General features: G+C 41.0%; 1 protein-coding gene across 5 annotated transcripts in view; it reads right to left on the bottom strand.

The window, feature by feature from the left end:
• LOC140728151 (cadherin-7-like) overlaps positions 1 to 20299 on the bottom strand; it is a 122974-nt gene that overhangs the window by 32946 nt on the left and 69729 nt on the right. For all 5 annotated transcript variants that reach the window (XM_073046400.1, XM_073046409.1, XM_073046417.1 and 2 more), the window contains 2 exons: positions 14540 to 14727; positions 4243 to 4496 (listed from right to left, as the gene is read on the bottom strand). In XM_073046400.1, the coding sequence (XP_072902501.1) occupies positions 4243 to 4496; positions 14540 to 14727 (442 nt within the window). The remainder of the gene's footprint in view (positions 1 to 4242; positions 4497 to 14539; positions 14728 to 20299) is intronic.

Raw genomic sequence — 20299 nt, 5'->3', positions numbered from 1 at the left:
ACATATGAAATTACCAGGTTCAAGTGGTGTGACACCTGCTGCAGAAAAACTGAAGCTTCTAGACAATACAGAATTAACTCTACTAGAAAATTTACTGAACAATTGCACACATACACTATTGGTGATTACATACAAATTAGAAGCAAAGAAAAGTTGAAACTACAACAAAAATAGCAATTCTACACACTAATCCAACACCCTTGACATACTTGCGTATGGAATAATCTGTGCAATAGCATGCAGAAAGTAATGTTTCATTATATCTCGAGTTACACACACACACAATACTGTAGAAACTCAACAGGTCAGGCAGCATCTTTGGAAGAAAAAGAAGTCAATATTTGTGACAGACGCCCTTCACTAGGACTGGATTGAAGAGGGGAAGAAGCCAGAATTAAAAAGGTGGGGGTAGAGGGAGGAGTAAATGCCTGCAGGTGATAGGTGAGACCAGGTGACAGGGAAGGTGGCTGGTGCATGTGACAATAATAATCAAAATAATTTTCAGTTTGCTCTGCTAATGAGAGTACACCACAACACTTCAATTATTGGAAAATAATATAAACATGCTTAAACTAAATTACCATCTGCTCAACTGTAAGGAGCTAATTTTCTTCTTTTATCAACCACCTTAGACTTAAAGCTTTTTGCCAGGATGGCTTCACACGAGGAACAATGCTGTCCTGTTATTACTGAACAAGTCACCATTACCTCAGTAATACACGTTAACCTCACATAGTAGAACACAAAAGCCTTACGCACTAGATTTCTGACCAAATCCTGATGCAATTGACTCATTTGACGAAGCTGACAGGAAATTGAACTGCACAAGCTTGACCCTGCAAGAGGAAATCTGGAGATGCTGGAAACCTGAGCAAAACACACAAAATGCTGGAGAAACTCAGTAGGCCAGGCAGCATCTATGGAAAAAAGTACAGTCGACATTTCAGGCCAATTCCTCCATCTCCGTTGCATCTACTATGCCATCCTCTTTTCTCAATTCCTCCTTCTCCCCCACATCTGCTCTCAGGATGAGGCTTTTCATTCTTACTTCTAATTTTATGTAATGTCCTCCTTTTTCAAAGAAAGGGACTTCCCTTCCGCCACCATTGAAGCTGCCCTCAACCGCATCTCTTCCATTTCACGCACCTCTGCTCTTACCCCACTCTTCCTCCATTCTACCAGGGTAGGGTTTCTCTTGTCCTCACTTACCACCCCACCAGCCTCTACATCCAGCACGTAATTCTCCAAAACTCTCGCCACCTCCAAAGGGATCCCACCATGAAGCACATTTTTCCGTCCCCCACTTTCTGCTTTCCGCAGGGATTATTCCCTATGAGACTCCCTTGTCCATTCATCCCACCCCAGTGATCTCCCTCCTGGTGCTACCAGTGCTACAAGTGCTACACCTCCTCCCTCACTACCATCCAGGGCCCTAAACAGTCCTTCCAGGTAAGGCGACACTTCACCTGTGGGTCTGTTGGGGTCATTTACTGTCTTTGGTGGTCCCAGTGTGGCCTCCTGTATATTGGCGAGACCTGATGTAGATTGAGAGACCATTTTGCCGAGCACCTGCGCTCCATCCACCAGAAAAGACAGGATCTCCCAGTAGCCATCCATTTGAATTCCACTTCCACTTCCCATTCCCATACGTCCATCCATGGCCTCCACTGTCGTGATGAGGCCACACTAAGTTTGGAGGAATAACACCTTATATTCCGTTTGAGTAGCCTCTACCCTGATGGCATGAACATCGATTTCTCAAACATCCGGTAATGCCCCCCAACCCACACCCCCTCCATTTCCCATCCTCTTTTCACTTTTTCACCTCATCTTCGTGCCCACTCATCGCCTCCCTCTGGTGCTCCTTTCCCCCTTTTCTTTCCTCCATGGCCTTCTATCTCTTTCCCCAATCAACTTCCGAGCTCTTCACTTCATTCCTCCCGCTCCAGGTTTCATCTATTATCTGGTGGTTCTCTCTCCCCTCCCCCCACCTTCTAAATCTACCCCTCAGCTTTTTTTTTCTCCAGTCCCGCCATAGAGTTTCGGCACAAACCATCAACAGTACTTTTTTTCCATAGATACTGCCTGGCCTGCTGAGTTCCTCCAGCATTTTGTTTGTGTTGCTAAGTTTAACCCTGCAGTCCTTTTCCTGAGGATTGGTACTTTGTTATTAATAAAATATCTCCCATCTTTATTACTCACTTGATTGTGGAGGTCACTAGTAATGTGCCTCAGTCACGAATCTCCCAATTGATGCTGCTGTTAATTGCTTCTAACCACAATCTATTGAGCTCTCAATGTCTCAGCAAACATTCATCCCACAGTGCAACAAAACAATCTCTAGTCAGTATCGATTTGTTGTTTCTGGGATCTAACTGTGTACACATCATCTACTCTCCTTCCTCCTGTTCTACAATGACTTCAACATCATGCATCGGTTGGACAATTCCTTGTATCTTCCTGAGATTGTGAAAGCTGCTATACAAATGCAAGACCTTTTCTTACTCCCTCTTCCATTGATGTATATCCTAATTATTAGAGTCATACCACACAATTAGTCCTGCCTGTCATTTCTCCTATACATATCCCAAACAACAAGTGATTGTGTACAATAGCATAATGTCTTGAATTTCAAAAATCTGGATTAAATGCTTAACAAAAGTTTATAAAATTATGAAGAACATTGAGGTAGTGATAGAAGTAGACATGAGGAATTTAAGAGGCTGGACATGAAAGGATCGTAAGGATATGGATCATGTTCAGGAACAAGAGATTTAGTTTAATTCAAAATAGTGTTCAGCACACACATCATGGGCCAGTTCCTGTGCTGTACTGTTCTCTGGTCTTGAATAGAACACCATAGAAACAAGCTCTTCCAACGAACTTGTCCATGGTGAGCAAGATGCCCATCTAAAAGTAGTACCATGTGCCATTGAAACTTTCCTATCTATGTACCTGTCTAATTGTCTTTTAAAATTGCACCTAACTCAACTGATTCCTGTGGCAGCTTGTACTACATACACACCACCCTGTGTGAAGTTGCCCCTCAGACTTCCAATTGCCCCTTCCACCTTAAACCTGTGCCTTCTAATTCTTTTAAATTCCCCTTCCCTGTAAAACAGATTGCGCATTCACGATCTCTTTCCCTCCATGATTTTATACATTAAAATAAGTTCATTCCAAAGGCTCCGACACCTCAACAAATAAATTCCTCCTGCAATTCAGGTCCTCAAGAGTTGGAAATATTCTTGTAAATCTTCCTTGCCCACTTTAGAGCTAGAAGACATGTTTTGCATCGCAGGGCAACCGAAACCATGCAGCCTCACCAATGAGCTCATGGCAGCCACAGTTGTTCAATTTCTATCAATTAAATTAAATGGGAGCAGCTTCAATGTCAGTCTTGACCATCATGGACCAGTTGGACTGAAGGGCCTGTTTCCATGTTTCATAACTAAAATCTGATGTTAAACACTACGTTTCAATGATATATCCACAGAACTCACTGATGCATCATCAATTCTAGTGTGATCTCTCAGAAGGGGTGAAGGAACCTTACCATTCTTTTGGATGGCAACTCCCCACTTACAAGTACGTCTTTTGCCCTCTTCTGATATGATCCAATGATCCACTTAGTTTAATAGGCAATTAGGGTAGGTAGTTAATGCAATCATGCACATATCTTGGAAATAAATCTCAAAAAAAAAAGAAACATGACTTTAAGGTGTGCTGATTCATTGCTGTTGTACACACCTGGATAAAGGAAAATAAAAACTTCTGTCTTCCCTGCTTCAATATTGACAGGAGTATTCTGCTGGTTTGGGGAGATATGTTTGATATGTTCCCTGTGAATATGCCCATAGAAGCAGCAGATAATGCAAGCAAGTCTAAAGCAGGAGCAACAACATCACTGAATGATGTCAATAATGAACTAGCAACAAGACACTTGCAAGTGAATCAATTACAGTGAAATCTTTGAAAGTTCATTAAGCACAACGTGAAAACAGGATGACAACTAATAATGGTCGCTTGCTTTAAGTGTTTATCTGGTCCTCTTGACTATTTTCATTGTCTTGAATTTATTTATATTGTTTAAAGAAGCAAAATAGCAAGATTTAAATGTGCAATTTCCTCCTCTGTTGTCACAGAAGCAGCAGGGGTTCCTGTAATCAGGACTGCATGGAGAATTTACACACTGCTTAATGGAATTGGCAATCAGCTCCATCATTCTGAAGCATCACCTACCTGATTGAATTGTTTGCAGCGTCAGGGTCCCTGGCAGTCACCTCTCCTACAAAGGCTCCTGGCTCCTGGTTTTCTTGAACCCAGAAAGTGTAGGTGGGAGAGAGAAAGAGCGGGGCCTCATCAACGTCAAGTACATTGATCTTCACACTGGTTGTATCTTTAAACCGATCCAGCTGGAGCTGCCGCGGGTCAACGTGCTTATTGAGCGCTTCCACCCTGAGGCTAAACCACCTTTTGGCCTCATAGTCCAGAGTCTGAAGGAAAGTACAGAAAGGATTCTGTTAACCCGCTCATCATTACTGATTCCAAAAACGTCATGTTATTGATCAGCCACACATTCCAACACAGATAACTTGCCAGCCACCTGATTAAAGGGCTGTTTGTTCCTTTAAATAGTTCTGCCGTTCAGTTTTAATTAACCAGATTGTGGGCATCACTCACATTTGGTACCTTGCTTCTGGAATAACACACTGAGAATGGAGAGCGGTTACGAATTGATCATCTATTAGTGTAGGGCTCCCAAATAAGAGGAAAGTGACATGTAGGGCTTGTCATTCGGAAAAAATTTCAATGTTACTGGAAATTACTTTAGAGGTGAGCCATACATCAAAGTCAAGTTTATGATGTAGGTGCAGGAATAGGTCATTTTCTTAATAGGCCTTTGATGCCCTTATTAATCAGGAGCACATCGACTTTAAATACGCCCAATGACTTGATCTCCACAGCATTCTGTAACAATGAATTCAACAGATACACCACCCTCTGGCTAAAGAAATTTCTCCTCATCTCTGTACTAAGGAGACATCCTTCTATTCTGAGGCTGTGCCCTCTGGTTCTGGACAGTCCCACTATTTCAATCATCCTTTTCATGTCTACCAAGCCGTTTAATATTCGGCAAGTTTCAATGAGATTTCCCTTCATTCTTCTCAGCTCCACTGAGTACAGACCCAGAACCGTCAAAAGGCTCCTCACATGTTAACTCTTTCATTCCTGTAAACCTCCTCCAGGCTCTCTTCAATGCCAACACATCCTTTCTCAAATACAAGGCCCAAAACTACTCACAACACAGTGAGGTTTGACCACTGCTTATAAATTCTCAGCATTACTCTGTTGCTTATATACCCTACTTTTCTCAAATTAATGCAAAAATTACATTTGCCTTTCTTATTACCAACCTAACCTGCAAGTTAACCCTTAGGGAACCCTGCATGACAACTCCCAAGACCCTTTGTATCTCTGATTTCTGAATTTGTTCTGTTTAGAAAATAGTCTTTGCTTTTACTCCTTCCACCAAAGAGCATAACGTTTCAATTCCCAGCACTGTTTTCCATCTGCCACTTCTTTGCCCATTCTCCTAACCTGTCTAAGTCCTTCTGTAGCCTTTTTGCTTCCTCAATACTGCCTGCCCCTCCACTTCTGCACCATCTACAAACTTGGCCACAAAACCATCAACTCCATTGTTCAGATCATTAACATATAATGTGAAAAGCAGCTGTCCCAACCATGATGCCTGCAGAACACCCCTAGTCACCGGCAGTCAACAAGAAAATGCCCCCTTTATTGACACTTTGTCTTCTGCGAGTCAGCCAAGCTTCTGTCCATGCTGCACTTTTTTTATTGTATTGTATGCAACAATATACGTGGTCAGGAGCAATGTAAAACTTACTTGCAGCAGCATCACAGGTGCACTGCATTAGCGACACAATGTTCAGAAGAAAAAACACAAATGAAACGTAAGTTATACAAAGAATACAGGAGGAAACAGAACTGGAGGAAGAACAATGAATCCAGTTGTAGTGCAAAGTGAGGCAGTGTTTTTGTTGATACGTTCAATAACTGAATCATTCAAAGGAAGCAGTTGTTTTTGAATCAAGTAACGTGGGTCTTCAGCCCTGTCTGAGGGTAGCTGCAAGAAGATGGCATGGGCCAGATGGTGGGGATCTTTGACAATGTATGTTGCCTTCTTGACATAGTGCTTCAGAGAAGCATTACTGCCCATCTCTAATTTCCCTTGATAACACAGAGTACAGTAGGAGCCAGCTGCCCTTTCGAAGCTGTCCACCATTGAATGGGTCTCACATCTCTTCTGTATCAGTTCCTCATAGCCCTCAGTTTTCAAATCTCTCAAAAAATTCCAGTGCTAAGAGGCTTGGACTCTTGATAGAAGATGTGACTTCAAATCCCACCATTGCAACTAGAAAAATTCAATTCAAAGACTATCTCACATTTTAAATCTGGTAGTAGGATTGCTTTTTTTTTTCCAAAAGACTTCAAGTTCCTGATACACCTGGCAGTTATTATCATTCCCTAATGGCTTTTGAATCTAGGTGGGAGTTTTGAATCATTTGTGTTAAGCATGCAACTACTGCCTATAAACTTCCCATCTGGTGGAACAAAATATTCCAGGGATATCAACATCCCATCTGCTCTATTAAATGAAAACCCCGTTATCCTTGCTTGGTCTGACCAGCATGTAGCTCTAGACTCCTTTGTAAGTACTGTACTAATGCCAATGCTTGTTCATTGAATTACCCTACCTACGTTGCCTGCTATTGCCAAACTCTGATTTCTCTGGACTGTATAGTTTCCAGCTTTGGCCACCATTCAGTCATGTTGGTGTAATGGGAATTAGATCACACTGATTTATGAATATTTGCTACATTCACTCCTGTTCAGCTTTTTGCAAATGCATCATACATTTCGATATGCTGCTCGCAGATTTAAACTTATAACATTTTTCTCAGAAAGTATTTTGCTTCAGCAGATAATGTAGAAAGCAAATAAAATAGGGCAGCGTAAACAAAGGTAGGCATTAAATGGTGTCAGAGGGAAGAAAGATGTTAAATTGGAAAATTATCATATAGTATGTGGAAATGGGCAAAAAAGGTCAGTGAGTTCATAAAGGGGGCCCTTTACGTTTTTGATGATACTAGCTTTTTTAGGTTTTGGAATGATTGCAGTATATTTATGGGAAGCAAAGGTGATCTCAGATTCTTAAAAAAGGGTGAGAGAAAGCAGGAAAAATGCTTGAATCTATAATATAGTATAATTGCATAAAATCTGATCACCAGACTCAAGAGCAAATTCTGACCCACTGTCATCAGGCTCTTGAATGGATCACTCAATTGCTAAAGCTGAACTCTTGATCTCCCAGTCTACCTCATTAAACCCTTGTACTTGCATACTGCACTTTCTCTAAAGCTGAATCGGAACCAGATTTATTAACATTGCCATACATTGAGAAATGTGGTGTTTGGTGGCAGCAGTGCAGCGCAGTACATAAACATTAGAATAAATTACAATAAGAATATATTAAAATAAATAAATAGAGCAAAAAGAGAGCAAATTAGTGAGTTAGTGTTCAGAAATCTGATGGTGGCAGGGAGGAACACTGAGGCTCCTGCACCTCAGTGCAGTAATGAGAGGAGGGCATGCCCTAGATGGTTAGGGTCCTACACAATGGATGCTTCATTCTTGAGGCATCAGCTTTTGAAGGTGTCCTTGATGGTAGAGACGATTGTGCCCATGATGGGCTGGCTGAGTTTATAACCCACTTAAGCTTTTTCTGGTCCTGTGCATTGGTGTCTCCATACCAGATGGAAATGCAAACCAATCAGAATGTTCTCCACACATCATCTGTCGAAAATTACAGAGTCTTTGGTGACAGACCAAATCACTTCAAATTCCTAAGAATGGCCATCACTGGTGTGCATCAATTGCATCAATTGCATAATTGCATCAATATGTTGAGCCAAGGATAGATCTTCAAATGTGTTGATACCCAGGAACTTGAAGCTGCTCACCCTTTCCACTGCTGATGCCTTGAACATGACTGCCTTGTGTTATCCTGATTTCCTCTTCCTGAGGTCACTAATCAATTCCTTGATGTTACTGACAGTGTGAGTAATCTGCAACACTATGTTCTGAATTCTGCATTTTTCGTTCTTTTTTGACGGGTTGGCATGCAAACATGAGTTTTTCCACTGCATCTTGGTACATGAGATAATCAATATCAATCAATCCTAAAATCAAAGTATGTACATGTAGCATCCGTTCCCCCAATCTACCCCCATTCACCTAGGGTGAACCTCCATCGCCTCGCCAACAGTGCAATACTTCATTGTAAATACAGTGTAACGCTCCCAAGTACACGATCGCAACACAAATATCAGACAATACACCAACGGTGAGTAAATAATTACAACTTTATAGTTATTTCTTAGTGATGGATTAGTAGAAACTGATAACCTAAAGGTGCCAAATCAGTAAGTTTATCAGTTTGTGCACATAATATTTTAATACGTTGGAGCTCACGCCTCCGGTTCCATCCACAACAACCTTCCGAGCCTTCAGCCACCGTCCGAACCGCCAATGTCCAGTATCTGCCGCCCTGGAACCGCTGTCCACTCCTCACACGTCCGTCCTCCTCGCTCGCCTCCCGAAAAAGATCGCGAACTCCCACTCAACTCACACATACAAGATAGCATAACAATTCTCCATTGGTTAGTTCCCCCCTTATCTGTAGTTATAACCCAAACATTTCAGCTACAGAAACCCATTACAGCATTTAGTAACATTACAGAGAAGCCATTTCATTATAACAATACAGAGAAGCCATTTTATTAGCCTAAACAGTTAGCAGCACAGTTACTGGTACCGACAGCCCTGCATATATTATATACAACCTTGAGATTCACTTCCTTACAGGCAGTCACAAAACAAAGACACCCAATAAAACCTTTTTAAAAAGGACCATCAAACACCCTATGCACAGAGAAGAAAACAAATTGTGCAAACAATAAAGCAAGCAATAAGCAAATGATATTCAGAACTGAAGTTCATGAAGTGAATCCATAGCCACGGAGCCAGTCACCACTGCAGTCGATCCAAGAACTTATTAGTTGCAGGTGCAGAGGTGGCTAAACATCACTGAACAGCGAACTGAAGACTGGCACATCCCTCACCTCCAGCCCCAACACTCTGACCTTTTCAATCTAGCCAGGCACTTAAATCAGCCAAACCTGGGCTTGCTTTTTACTCTTGGACCTGGACCCTGTGCTTCAATATGCTCTCGAGTCCAGGACCCACCACCTCAATTCAGCCCCTTTATGACCTTTCCCTTTCTGCCTGGCACTTAAATTGGTCAAACCTCAGCTTGCTGCTCACATTCAGGTCTGTGCCCTGCTGCCTCACTTCAGTTCTGCCACTTCAAATCACCTCCAAGTCCCCTCCATCAGCCAAACATTGACCGATTCCCCACTCTTGGGCACGAGTCCAGCAGCCTTGATTCAGCCCAACGCACCACAACCATCTTACACCTTTGTGGCTTCTGTTCGCAATACAAAAATATCGAGTAGTACATCCAGTTCAAAAGCTCATTTCCAAAAGGGAAGCTACAGACTATTGATTAGAGTGATCATGGTCCAGAAAAAGTGTGATTAATAAAGTAATTAATAGCTGCTTTTACTGCCAGCAAGTCATCTCTATGTTTAACCAGCACCGTCATAAACCGTAAAATCCTAGTAAATGACAATATGATTGAGCAGAATCAGGGTGGTTTCATGAAAGGGGAAGTACATTTAACTAACCATTTGGAGTTCTTTGAAAATATATCTAGTAGAGTGGATTTGGGAGAATCAATGTATATGGCGTATTTGGATTTTCAGAAGGGTTTTGATAAGTTCCTGCATGGAAGCTTGGTGAACAAAGTGCACATGGAACTTTGGATTTAATGTACCAGTGTGGATTAAGATCTGGTTAACAAATGGATGCAAAGATTGGGGATGAACTAGTTTTCCTTAATTTGGTAGGCTGTGCCTGGCAGGATTCCAGAACAATTGATGTTTGGGTCCTGACCATAAACAATCTACATATCAATGTAATGGACGGGACCAAATATAACAGATCCAAGTTTGTGCAAGACATGAACCGAAATGAGAACGCAAGTGGTGTTGTCGAGACTTCGGGGGCACATGGAAAAGAGAGCACCAGCATAGAGTCATGGAGTCATAGATTTATGCAGCATGAAAACAGGTCATTCAGCCCAAATTGTCCATGCTGACCAAGATGTCTATCTAAACTAATCCGATTTGCCTGTATTTGACACATATCCCTTTGAACCTTTCCTATCTATTGACATGTCTAAATATCTTTTAAACATTGTGATTGTACCCGACTCTACAGCTGCACTGGCACCTTGTTCCATATACCCATCACACTATCTGAAAAAGCTTTCCCACAGATCCCTTTTAGTTCCTTCCCCTCTCATCATAAACCTTTGTGCTCTAATTTTAGACTCGCATACCCCTGGAAAAAGACTGCAACTTTCTACTCTATCGCTGAACTTCCTAATTTTTTTAAACCTGTATTTGATCACCCCTCAGCCTCCTTCACTCCAAGGAAACCAGTCTTTACATCTAACTCAAGGCCTCTACTCCAGGCAATATTCCTATCAATCTTTTCTTCACCATCTCCACCTTAATCACAAAATTCCCATAGCGTGGTTACCGGAACTGCACACAATACTCCAAGGGTAGTGAACCGATGATTTATATGACTGAAACGTAACATCCCACTCCTGTACTCTGTGCCTTACTGATGTGGGCAAGCATGGTGTTCATCTTCTTCACCACTCTACTTAACCGTGTTGTCACTGAAGGAAATTTGCACATTTTCCCCAGATCACATTGTTCAATAAACCTTCCAAGGACCCTATCATTCACTTTGTAAGTCTTGGTCTAGTTTATCGTTCCAAAATGCTGCATCTGGCAGTTGTCTGATTTAGATTCCTACACACATTCCCTTTTCCCATTTCTCACTGTTCTAACTTCCTTCATTGTCTACTGTAGCAATTCTGCTCATATTTCTTACATAAAAATTTAATTACAATACAGTATTTCTCATGTAACGTAGGTTACAATAGGATATTGATAGGTACAGTACCGAGCTGAGAAGTGGCAGATGGAGTTTAATCTGGAAAAGTGTGAACTGATACACTTTGGAAGATGAAACTTGAAGGTAGAGTTAATGGCAGGATTCTCAGCAGAGGGAAGGAACATTGAGGTCCACGTCCATAATCTCTCAAAGTTGCCTTGCAAGTTGACTGGGTAGTTTAAGTGTATGGTGCATTGGGCTTCCTTAGTTGGGAGATTGAATTCAAGAGCTACAAGGTAATGTTACAGCTTGATAAACAGTGGTTAGACCACTCTTGGAATATTGAGTTCGGTTCTGGTCACTTCATTATAACGAGTATTGGTATAGAGCGGAATTACCAGGACGCTGCCTGGATTAGAGAGCAGATTTTATGAGGATAGGTTGAAGGGCTTGTGCTTTTCTCTTTGGCGAGAAGGTGACTTGACAGAGGTATACATGATATTAAGAGGCATCCCATGTTTTCCCACCTTGTTACTTGTAAAAATGCCATCCCCTTCTCTCAATACCTCTGTCTCTGCTGCATCTGCTCCCAGGATGAGGCTTTTCATTCCAGAACTAAGGAGATGTCCTCCTCCTTCACAGAAAGGGACTTCCCTTCCTCCACTACCAAAGCTGCCCTCAACTGCATCTGTTCCATTTTGAGCACGTCTGCCGTCACTCCGTCCTCCTGCCACCCCACCGGGGATAGGGTTCCTCTCGCCCTCACTTTCCATCCCGCCAGTAACTTCAACCATCTCCAACAGGATCCCATCCCTAAGCACATCTTCCTCTCCCCCTCACTTTCTGCTTTCCGCAGGGATCGCTCCCTATGTGACTACCTTGTCCATTTATCCCTTTCTACTGATCTCCTGTCTGGCAGTTATCCATGAAAGCAGAATAAGTGTTACATCTGCCCCTAAATATTCTCCCTCACTACCATTCAGAGCCCCAAACACTCCTTTAAGGTAAGGTGACACTTCACCGGTGAGTCTGTTGGGGTCATCTACTGTATCCGGTGCTCCCGGTGTGGCCTCCTGTATATCAGAGAGACCTGACGTAGATTGGGAAATGGCTTCGCCGAGCACCAATACTCCAGAAAAATCAGGATCTCCCAGTGGCCATCCATTTAAATTCCATTTCCCATTCCAACATGCCAGTCCACGGCCAGCTCAACTGCTTTGATGAGGCCACACTCAGGTTGGAGGAGCAACATCTTATATTCTGCCTGGGTAGCCTCCAACCTGATGGCAAGAACATTGATTTCTTGAACTTACGGTAATGTTTCCCCACCCACCTCTCCTTCACCATTCCCCATTCCAATTTCCCCCATCACCTATCTCCTTACCTGCCCACCACCTCCCTCTGGTGCCCCTCCCTTTTTTCTTCCATGGCCTTCTGTCCTCTCCTATCAGATTCCCCCTTCTCCAGCCCTGTACCTTTATCATCAATCAACTTCCCAACATTTTTCTTCACCTAACACCTTGTGTTTCTACCTCCTTACTCTGACTAATCTTTTTTCTCCAGTCCTGCTGAAGGATCTCAGGTGGAAACATTGACTTTGCTCTTTTCCATAGATGCTGCCTGGCCTGCTGAGTTCCTCCACCTTGTGTGTGTTGCTTGGATTTCCAGCATCTGCAGATTTTCTCTTGTTTGTGTTAAGAGGCGTAGATCAGGTAGAGAGCTAGAGACTGTTTTCCAGGGCAGAAAACAACTAATATCAGGGGGCATAATTTTTAAAGGGATTGGAGGAAAGTTTAGGGGGGATGTCAGAGGTTTTTTTTGCACAGAGTGTGGTGGGTGCATAGAATGCTCTGCATCAGGTGGTGGTGGAGGCAGATATATTAGACGTATTAGAAACTCTTAGATAGGCACATGGATAATAGAAAAATGTTGGGGTATATAGGACAAAGGATTAGATCGCCCTTAGATTAGGTTAAAAGGTTGGCCCAACATCATGGGCCACAGGGCCTGTACTGTGCTTCATTGTTCTCTTTTCTATGTTCTACGTTCCAGATCTGTTGAGCAATGAGCACATTGGCTGAACTAGTTCCCTTGACTTGCTAACGAATAACCAAAGGCCAAGCTTCAAGATAATATTCTGCTATTATAGTTCTGAGAGCAAGAGGGGGGATCTTGTAACTTCTATGAGTGAGAAGAGGGGACTTGTTACTTCCATACACAATGACCTGAGCTAGAATGTTTTGAATTAGTTCAGCAGAGGAAGCAGAATTAATAGGCATTTTCAAAAGGAAATTAAATAGTTCTTGATGTGGAAAGCACTTACTGGACAATGGAAAAAGGGAAGGATAGGGGATTAATTCCTGCAAGAGCAAATAATCTCCTGAGAAGAGCTTATTCGCCATACAGTCTACGCCGGGAAAGCACTAGATCCTTTTTCCTGAAAGAGCAGATAGAGGAAATAAACTGCTTATTCTTACATAGTAAAAGACAGTGATTATGATACTGATAAGTGATTCTAGAAACATTAGGATTGTGGAAATAAATTAAGCTTCGAAAGTACAGATAAAACAGTGATGCAGGTCTCAGGCTGATCAAATAACAAAATGGATTGGGATCTTCGTTGTACTGAAAAGAATAGATTACAGAGTAAGTTATATTATTTTTTGAGAAGGCTGGAAAATTTAATGCAGGTTCAAATCCAATCTTTGATTGAAAATAGGAGTACATTTTGGTTTAAGCCTTGTGTTTGTTCATTTCACATAGCATAGCTTAAGATGCCTAACATTTTGTATGGAGTTGAACAGGGGAGTTTGACATTGTGGAAACTAGGAAAACTTAAGGAACTCTGTATTCACATGATTAATTCATTAGAGTGATACAGATACAGAAAGTGAGTTCAAATACCCCAAAAGCAATTGAGAAATTTTAGTTAATGAATTTGAGGCAGCATATAAAAAAATCTGGTTTTAAAAGTGGTGGTAATGAAACCTTTGAACTCAAGAAATCTTGAGCAACGCATATACAATTCTAGATGAACTTCGCAAGTCAGGCAACATCTATGGAGGGAAATCAATAGTTGATGTTTCAGGCTGAAACCCTTCACCTGGACCCTGAACTTTGATTGAAGTCAGGCCTGAAACTTCAACTTTTTACTTCCCTCCATAGATGTTGCTTGACTTGCTGAGTCCCCCTGATGTTTTGTGTGTTTTGCCCAAACCATTGGACTGTTGTGATAGAACCTATTCACACAGAAAGAAATTGGCCATCTTTACCAAATGTAGTGCATATGAAACTCCAAGCCCACCAAATGTAGTTGACTCTTAACTGTTTCCTCGTCTTTGGGCATCTAAGGATGCAAATAACCGTTTGTAATGTGAGCAATCTGTATTTGAATTCCAAAAAACAAAAATCATCTACACCAAACCTTCTTTAGAATGACGACACCTTCCTGGGTCTCACTATTTGTAAGTATGCCAAAGGTATCTGAGCCATCACTGCCTTCTACAGTGTAGGTCATTTCTACATTTTGTCCAATGTCGGCATCAGTAGCCATCACCTTCCCGATGGTGGTCTCGATATCAGCCGATTCTGGCACGGAAAAGTGGTACAGCTCTAGAAAGGAGAGAGCAAATCCAATGCAATCAGTGAAAAAAGTCCCTCTACAACACTGTGCAGCTGCTGGAAGGTACTATAGTAAGAAGTGAACACACATAGGTTATGTTGAAACATGTTCATAGTGTCACAGGTGAAAGACAAATGTGGGCCAGTTGTGGCTACAATCTGTTCTGAGATACCAATCATAATACAGGTTAGATCAGAGACTAGATTAGTTTAGCTTATTGCCATGTACACCAATATTCAATCAAATGCCTTGTTTGCGTGAAGCCCAGAGCAAAAATGTTGCATATCATAGATCTAATGTTAAATACAGTGATGAGCCAAAAGCAATTGAATGATGTAAACATAGTCATACAGTCTACAGTCCTACCAAAAAGCAGTGATAAAGTACAGAGGGATGGGGAGAAAACATTTCCAGATCCAACCAGAATTATGTTGCTGGAGGAACTCAGCAGGTTGAGCAGCATCTGTAGGAGGAAGGAAATTGACATTATCGGTCAAGGCAAAAATAAAAAGACTCAGCCCAAAACACTGACCATCCTTTTGCCTCTTCAGCTGATACTCAACTGTTGGGTTGCTCCAAGTTTGTTCTAATTGCTCCAAATTCCAGTGTCTGCTGTCTCCTATGTCTCCACAGTCAGAATCTACCTCTGCCACCTAATAGTGAAGGAAATTTTCCACTCCCCACACTAGTGAGATGACATTTCAACTTCCTGCTAAAATTCCTTTCCAATGTCACAAATGCGAGATCTCCCAATCAGATGATGTGTTGGAAATCAATAAAACTCCTGTTACTTGAAACTTCGTTAATTGGTAATAGTTTATTATTGTCACATGCAGTGAAAAGCTTTGTATTCATGCCATCCAGGCATGCATTCCATTCATCAATATATCAAGGTAGTAGCAAAGGGAAAAAAATACTGAAAGCGGAATATTGTACAGAGAAAGTGCATTGCATGTAAATAAATTATGTGCAGGGGCCATGGTGAGGTTGATTGAGGGACTGAGAGCTCATCTTTATTGTATAAAAGATCCATATTCAGGAATCTGATAATAGCAAGATAGAAGCTAACCTTGAGCCTAGTGGTGAACAGAAAATCCTGGACATTCTCAACAGGTCAGACAGCCTCTGTGGGGTTACTAGCAAAGATAACACTTCAGATCAAACCCCCTTCATCAGAAGTCAGATGTGATAGTTTAATTTCTTGGAACCAATATATTCCTTGGAAAGTGGAACCCTAACAGTGTAATTGATCACAATATCATATTACAAAAATATGTACTGCTGGGATGAGTGGTTTAAAACCCCTGAAATTTGTGAGACCATGTTGAACCACTTAGCAACTTCACTGAAAGGCACCTCATTTCTTAGGATGTTGAATTATTTTTTTCAAAGTAAATTGGTATCTTTGGAAAAAGTAAAACAAAGGAGACTGCAAATGTTGGAATCTGGAAGAGAATACAAAAACCGGAAAAACTCAGTAGGTCAAGCAGCATCTATAGAGTCAAAAGACACAAATCCATATTTCAGATTGAGACCTTGCCTCTCAAGTATTAACTCATACCTTCAACGATGCTGCTTGACTCCACCCCCAACCTCACCCTAGAGTTCTTCCACCATCCGGTTTTACGTTCAAAGAAAATGAAATGCAGTTTGAGGTTCCTTCCTCAGTCAATGCAATGACCAGGATCTCAAACCGTTACCTGGTGTGAATGTGATCAATTTCTGGGCAAATGCTAATCCTGGGGATTTGATGAGTTAGCTCTGTCATGTGAGGGAACTAAAATCAAAAGTGTAGTCACTGATAAACACAGTTGAGAAATTCTATGTTGAGAAGGACTAGTTTAATGATGCAGAAGTGTCTGAGGTGAATGTGACTGAGGCATTTACAGAACAACAACTAGTAAAGACTTGTTGGAAAAAGGAACAGTAAGGTGTGACAATGGAGTGAGGGAAAATGTTGTATGGCCCATCGGCACTGGTACAGATTTGTTAGACCAAATGAGAGTCAGCATCAGGTTTAATATTACTGGCAAATGCCGTAAAATTTGTTGTTATGCGGAAGCAGTATATTGCAATACATAATAAATTATAGCAAGTACATATATTAAAAAAGTTACATTAAATAAGTAGTTCAGAAAGAGAAAAAGCAGAGTGAGTTAGTATTCATGGGTTCAATGTCCATTGTGAAATCTGATAACAGAGTGGATGATATCATTGGGTGTGTACCTTCAGGCCAAAACCAGAGAACTGTTTTCTGAGTTTAATGCAAACTATATCACCATTCTAACAATGAAAGAGTACAATAGGAGATTGCAATATTAATTCACTAAGGTCAAGATTCATGTGCTTGAAATAGTTTCACACTTCTTATGTGCCATGCTTTTCATAGTCTTATGAGCCTATGGTATCCTTTGGGCAATAAAAGCATACTTTCAAAGTAGTGTCTTTGTTTTAAATGTAGGAGAAACAATTCCCACCGAGCAAGATCCCATAAGCAGCAACATGACCATACTGGGATAAACTGCTTTTCTGATGCTGAATGCAGGATAAATATTGGTCAGGAAACTGGGGAGAACTTCCTTGCTGTTTTTTCCAAAACAGTAACATTTGATTTTTAACACCTCCAAGAGGAGGCAATTTCTTGGTTCACTACCTTGCATAACAGATGGCACCTCTGACAGTGTAGCACATCCTCATAGGGTGTTAGTCTAGATTTTCATGTGGCAGTCCTGAAGGGGGGACTTGAATCTACAGCCAGGAGTTGCTGCTTCTGATTCTGAGCGGTATAATTTCCTCTCAGTAATAGATACATGTGTGGTAGCTTAATGATGTAGAAAAGTCCTCACAATCAATTGTGTGTTTAAGTACTTCGATGTGCAACAGACCAAACTTTTGGCAATTGATACATGTTTATATTCTGTTTAAGTGATGGGTTTCTAGTGTTTCTTTGTGGATTGACACCGTTTCTCTCAACCCCTCACAGCATCTACTAGAAATTATATCTTCACTTGCTGTGGAGTGCCATCTGCTGCAAACTCAAGGGAAAATATAATAGTGAGTTCAGATGGTGGTAACAAGCTGTCACTGGTTGATTTTTGGATGAAGGCAATCCATTTGCATTGCACTAGAAGTGAACTGGCCCTCAGGGCAGACATTTTGAGAATGAAACTCCAATTATCCAGATTATGTAGGGAACCAGTGTGCCTACCACCAGCAGTTTGGGGAGCAATTGGTGATGAATGCAACAGGAAAATATAAAGCATTGGAACGACACAAAAAATCTCAAGCAGATAAAATCAGTATTGTGTTTAGGTTTGGTCACTCCGCTACAGGAGCAATGTTATTAAACGGTAAAGAGGGTAAAATATTTTTACAAGGATTGTGAGGATTTCAGGGACTGAGTTATATGGAGAGATCAGACAGACTGAGCCTTTATTCCTTGGGGTTTTGGAGACTGAGGAGTGATCTCAATAAGGAAAATAAAATTGTGAGGGGTGTAGATAAGATAAGCAGTTTTTTTCCCCAGAGTTGTGGAATTGGTCATAATGCCAAAGTTAAAGGTGAAAAGATTAGTAAGAACATGGAAGAATGGTTTTTATACAGCAGGTGCTATTATTCAACTGGATTGAAAATCTGGTTGAATGGCGCCACAATAACCCCTCACTCCAACGTTAGTAAAACCAAAGAGCTGATTATGTGGAAACTGGAGATCATGAGCCAGTCTTCATTAAGGGATCAGTGGTGGAGAGGATCAGTAATTTTAAATTGTTTGGCATTATCATTTCAGAGGATCTATCCAGGGACCAGACCATAAGACCCATTACAAAGAAGGCGTAGCAGTGCCTTTACTTCAAGGTTTGCACAGATTTGGTAGACCGTATAAAACTCTGACAAACTTCTAAAGATGCAGTGTCCTGACGATCTGCATCACATTGGTAACACTAATGCCCAAGAATGGAAAAGCTTTCAAAAGGTAATGGATACAGCCCTGCTTATCACAGCCCTCCCCACCATTGTGCACATCTACAAGGAGCACTGCCTCAACAAAACAGCATCCATCATCAAAGACCCAAACTGTCCAGGCATGCTCTCTTTTTGCTGGTGATATTGGCAAGGAGGAATACCAACTTTAGCTTCAACAGCACCAGGTTTAGGAAGATTTCTTATCCTTCAATCATCAGGCTCTTGAACCTGCGTGGAAAACTTCACTCGCCTCAAAACTGAATAGATTGCACAACCTGTGGACTCAATTTCAAGGACTCTACTACCCAGGCTCTCAGTAGTATGTATTTATTTACTATTATTTGTGCTTTTGTATTTACGTAGTTTTTCTTCTTTTGCACATTCATTGTTTAAGAGACTTTGTACAGTTTTTTTAATTGATTCTATTATGTTTCTTTTTCTGCTCTGAATGCCTGCAAGAAAATGAACCTGAGCGTTGTACATGGGGATATTTACACTTTGATAATAAATTTACTTTGAAATTTGAACTGATATATACTCTATACGTGCTGAAGAATCACATGGACAGGTATAAGAATTTAGAGGGCCTGGGAAATGGGATTGGTCAGCATGGATTTGCATGGTTTTAAGGGCATTTTTCTGAGCTGTACAATCTGGCTCTATGACTTCAATGCAAGCTAATACTGGCCATCTACTTCTGAATGAGTGCAATAGTTGGTTGCAAATGTCAGGAGAGTACAATGTTCTTAATTGTATACATATTTGATTAAAACTAAACTTGCATTTATATAATGCCTTTCAGGGTGTAAAACTGTGCTTTAAAGACAATTAAGTATTTTGTAATGTGTCATCATTATTGTAATAAAAGATGTTGCTTAGGATTTCCAGCATCTGTAGAATCACTTATGTTTATGATCAGCCGCCAATTTACAACCCAGAACTTACTATGTACAGAAAAGTGACTAGGTAATGCGTGTTTGTTATGTTGATTGCAGAGGAACTGTCAAATGGTAGGCATATGTACATTTAATTGTATATATTCATGACACTGTATGACTTCTGACTTGTGGTGGAAACCATTTTGAGAGTAGATAATGCAGTACAGGAAACAGAAAAGAACAAATAATTCATCTGGATCATACATTTAAATGTGTGCATTAAATAGTGAGAAAATCTCCAGTGAGTAAAACATAAGTTAAAATATGAGTAATTGTATGTTGTTCTGGTCACTTGGAGTATTGTCTGTAGCTGTGGTCAGCACACTATAAGGAACACTGCCCATAATCCCAGTGCTGCCTTAGCAGCAGATCACCTCTTACATTACCATTTACTTGTCTCTGACAGTGTTTTGTTTTACACTAATATCTTGTTTTGCAAAGCATTTTTTCTTCACCATTCTGTATTATTTATGTATAACTTTGTTTTATGTGCTCCATGTGCCTGTGAAGCTGCAGCAAGCAAATTTTTCATTGAACCTGTACTTCAAAATCACCTTGTCTTGATCTGACATATTTAAGTTGGAGGGGGAGGAGAAAGTGTTCACAAAAAACTTTGGCTGGACTGGAGGCTTGAGCTATTAGGAGAGATACAATGGATGAA

The sequence above is a fragment of the Hemitrygon akajei genome, chromosome 1, assembly GCF_048418815.1.
Source record: "Hemitrygon akajei chromosome 1, sHemAka1.3, whole genome shotgun sequence".
NCBI classification, from domain to species: domain Eukaryota; kingdom Metazoa; phylum Chordata; class Chondrichthyes; order Myliobatiformes; family Dasyatidae; genus Hemitrygon; species Hemitrygon akajei.
Note: the sequence above shows the minus strand (reverse complement) of the source record. Positions and strands in the feature narration are given on the sequence as shown.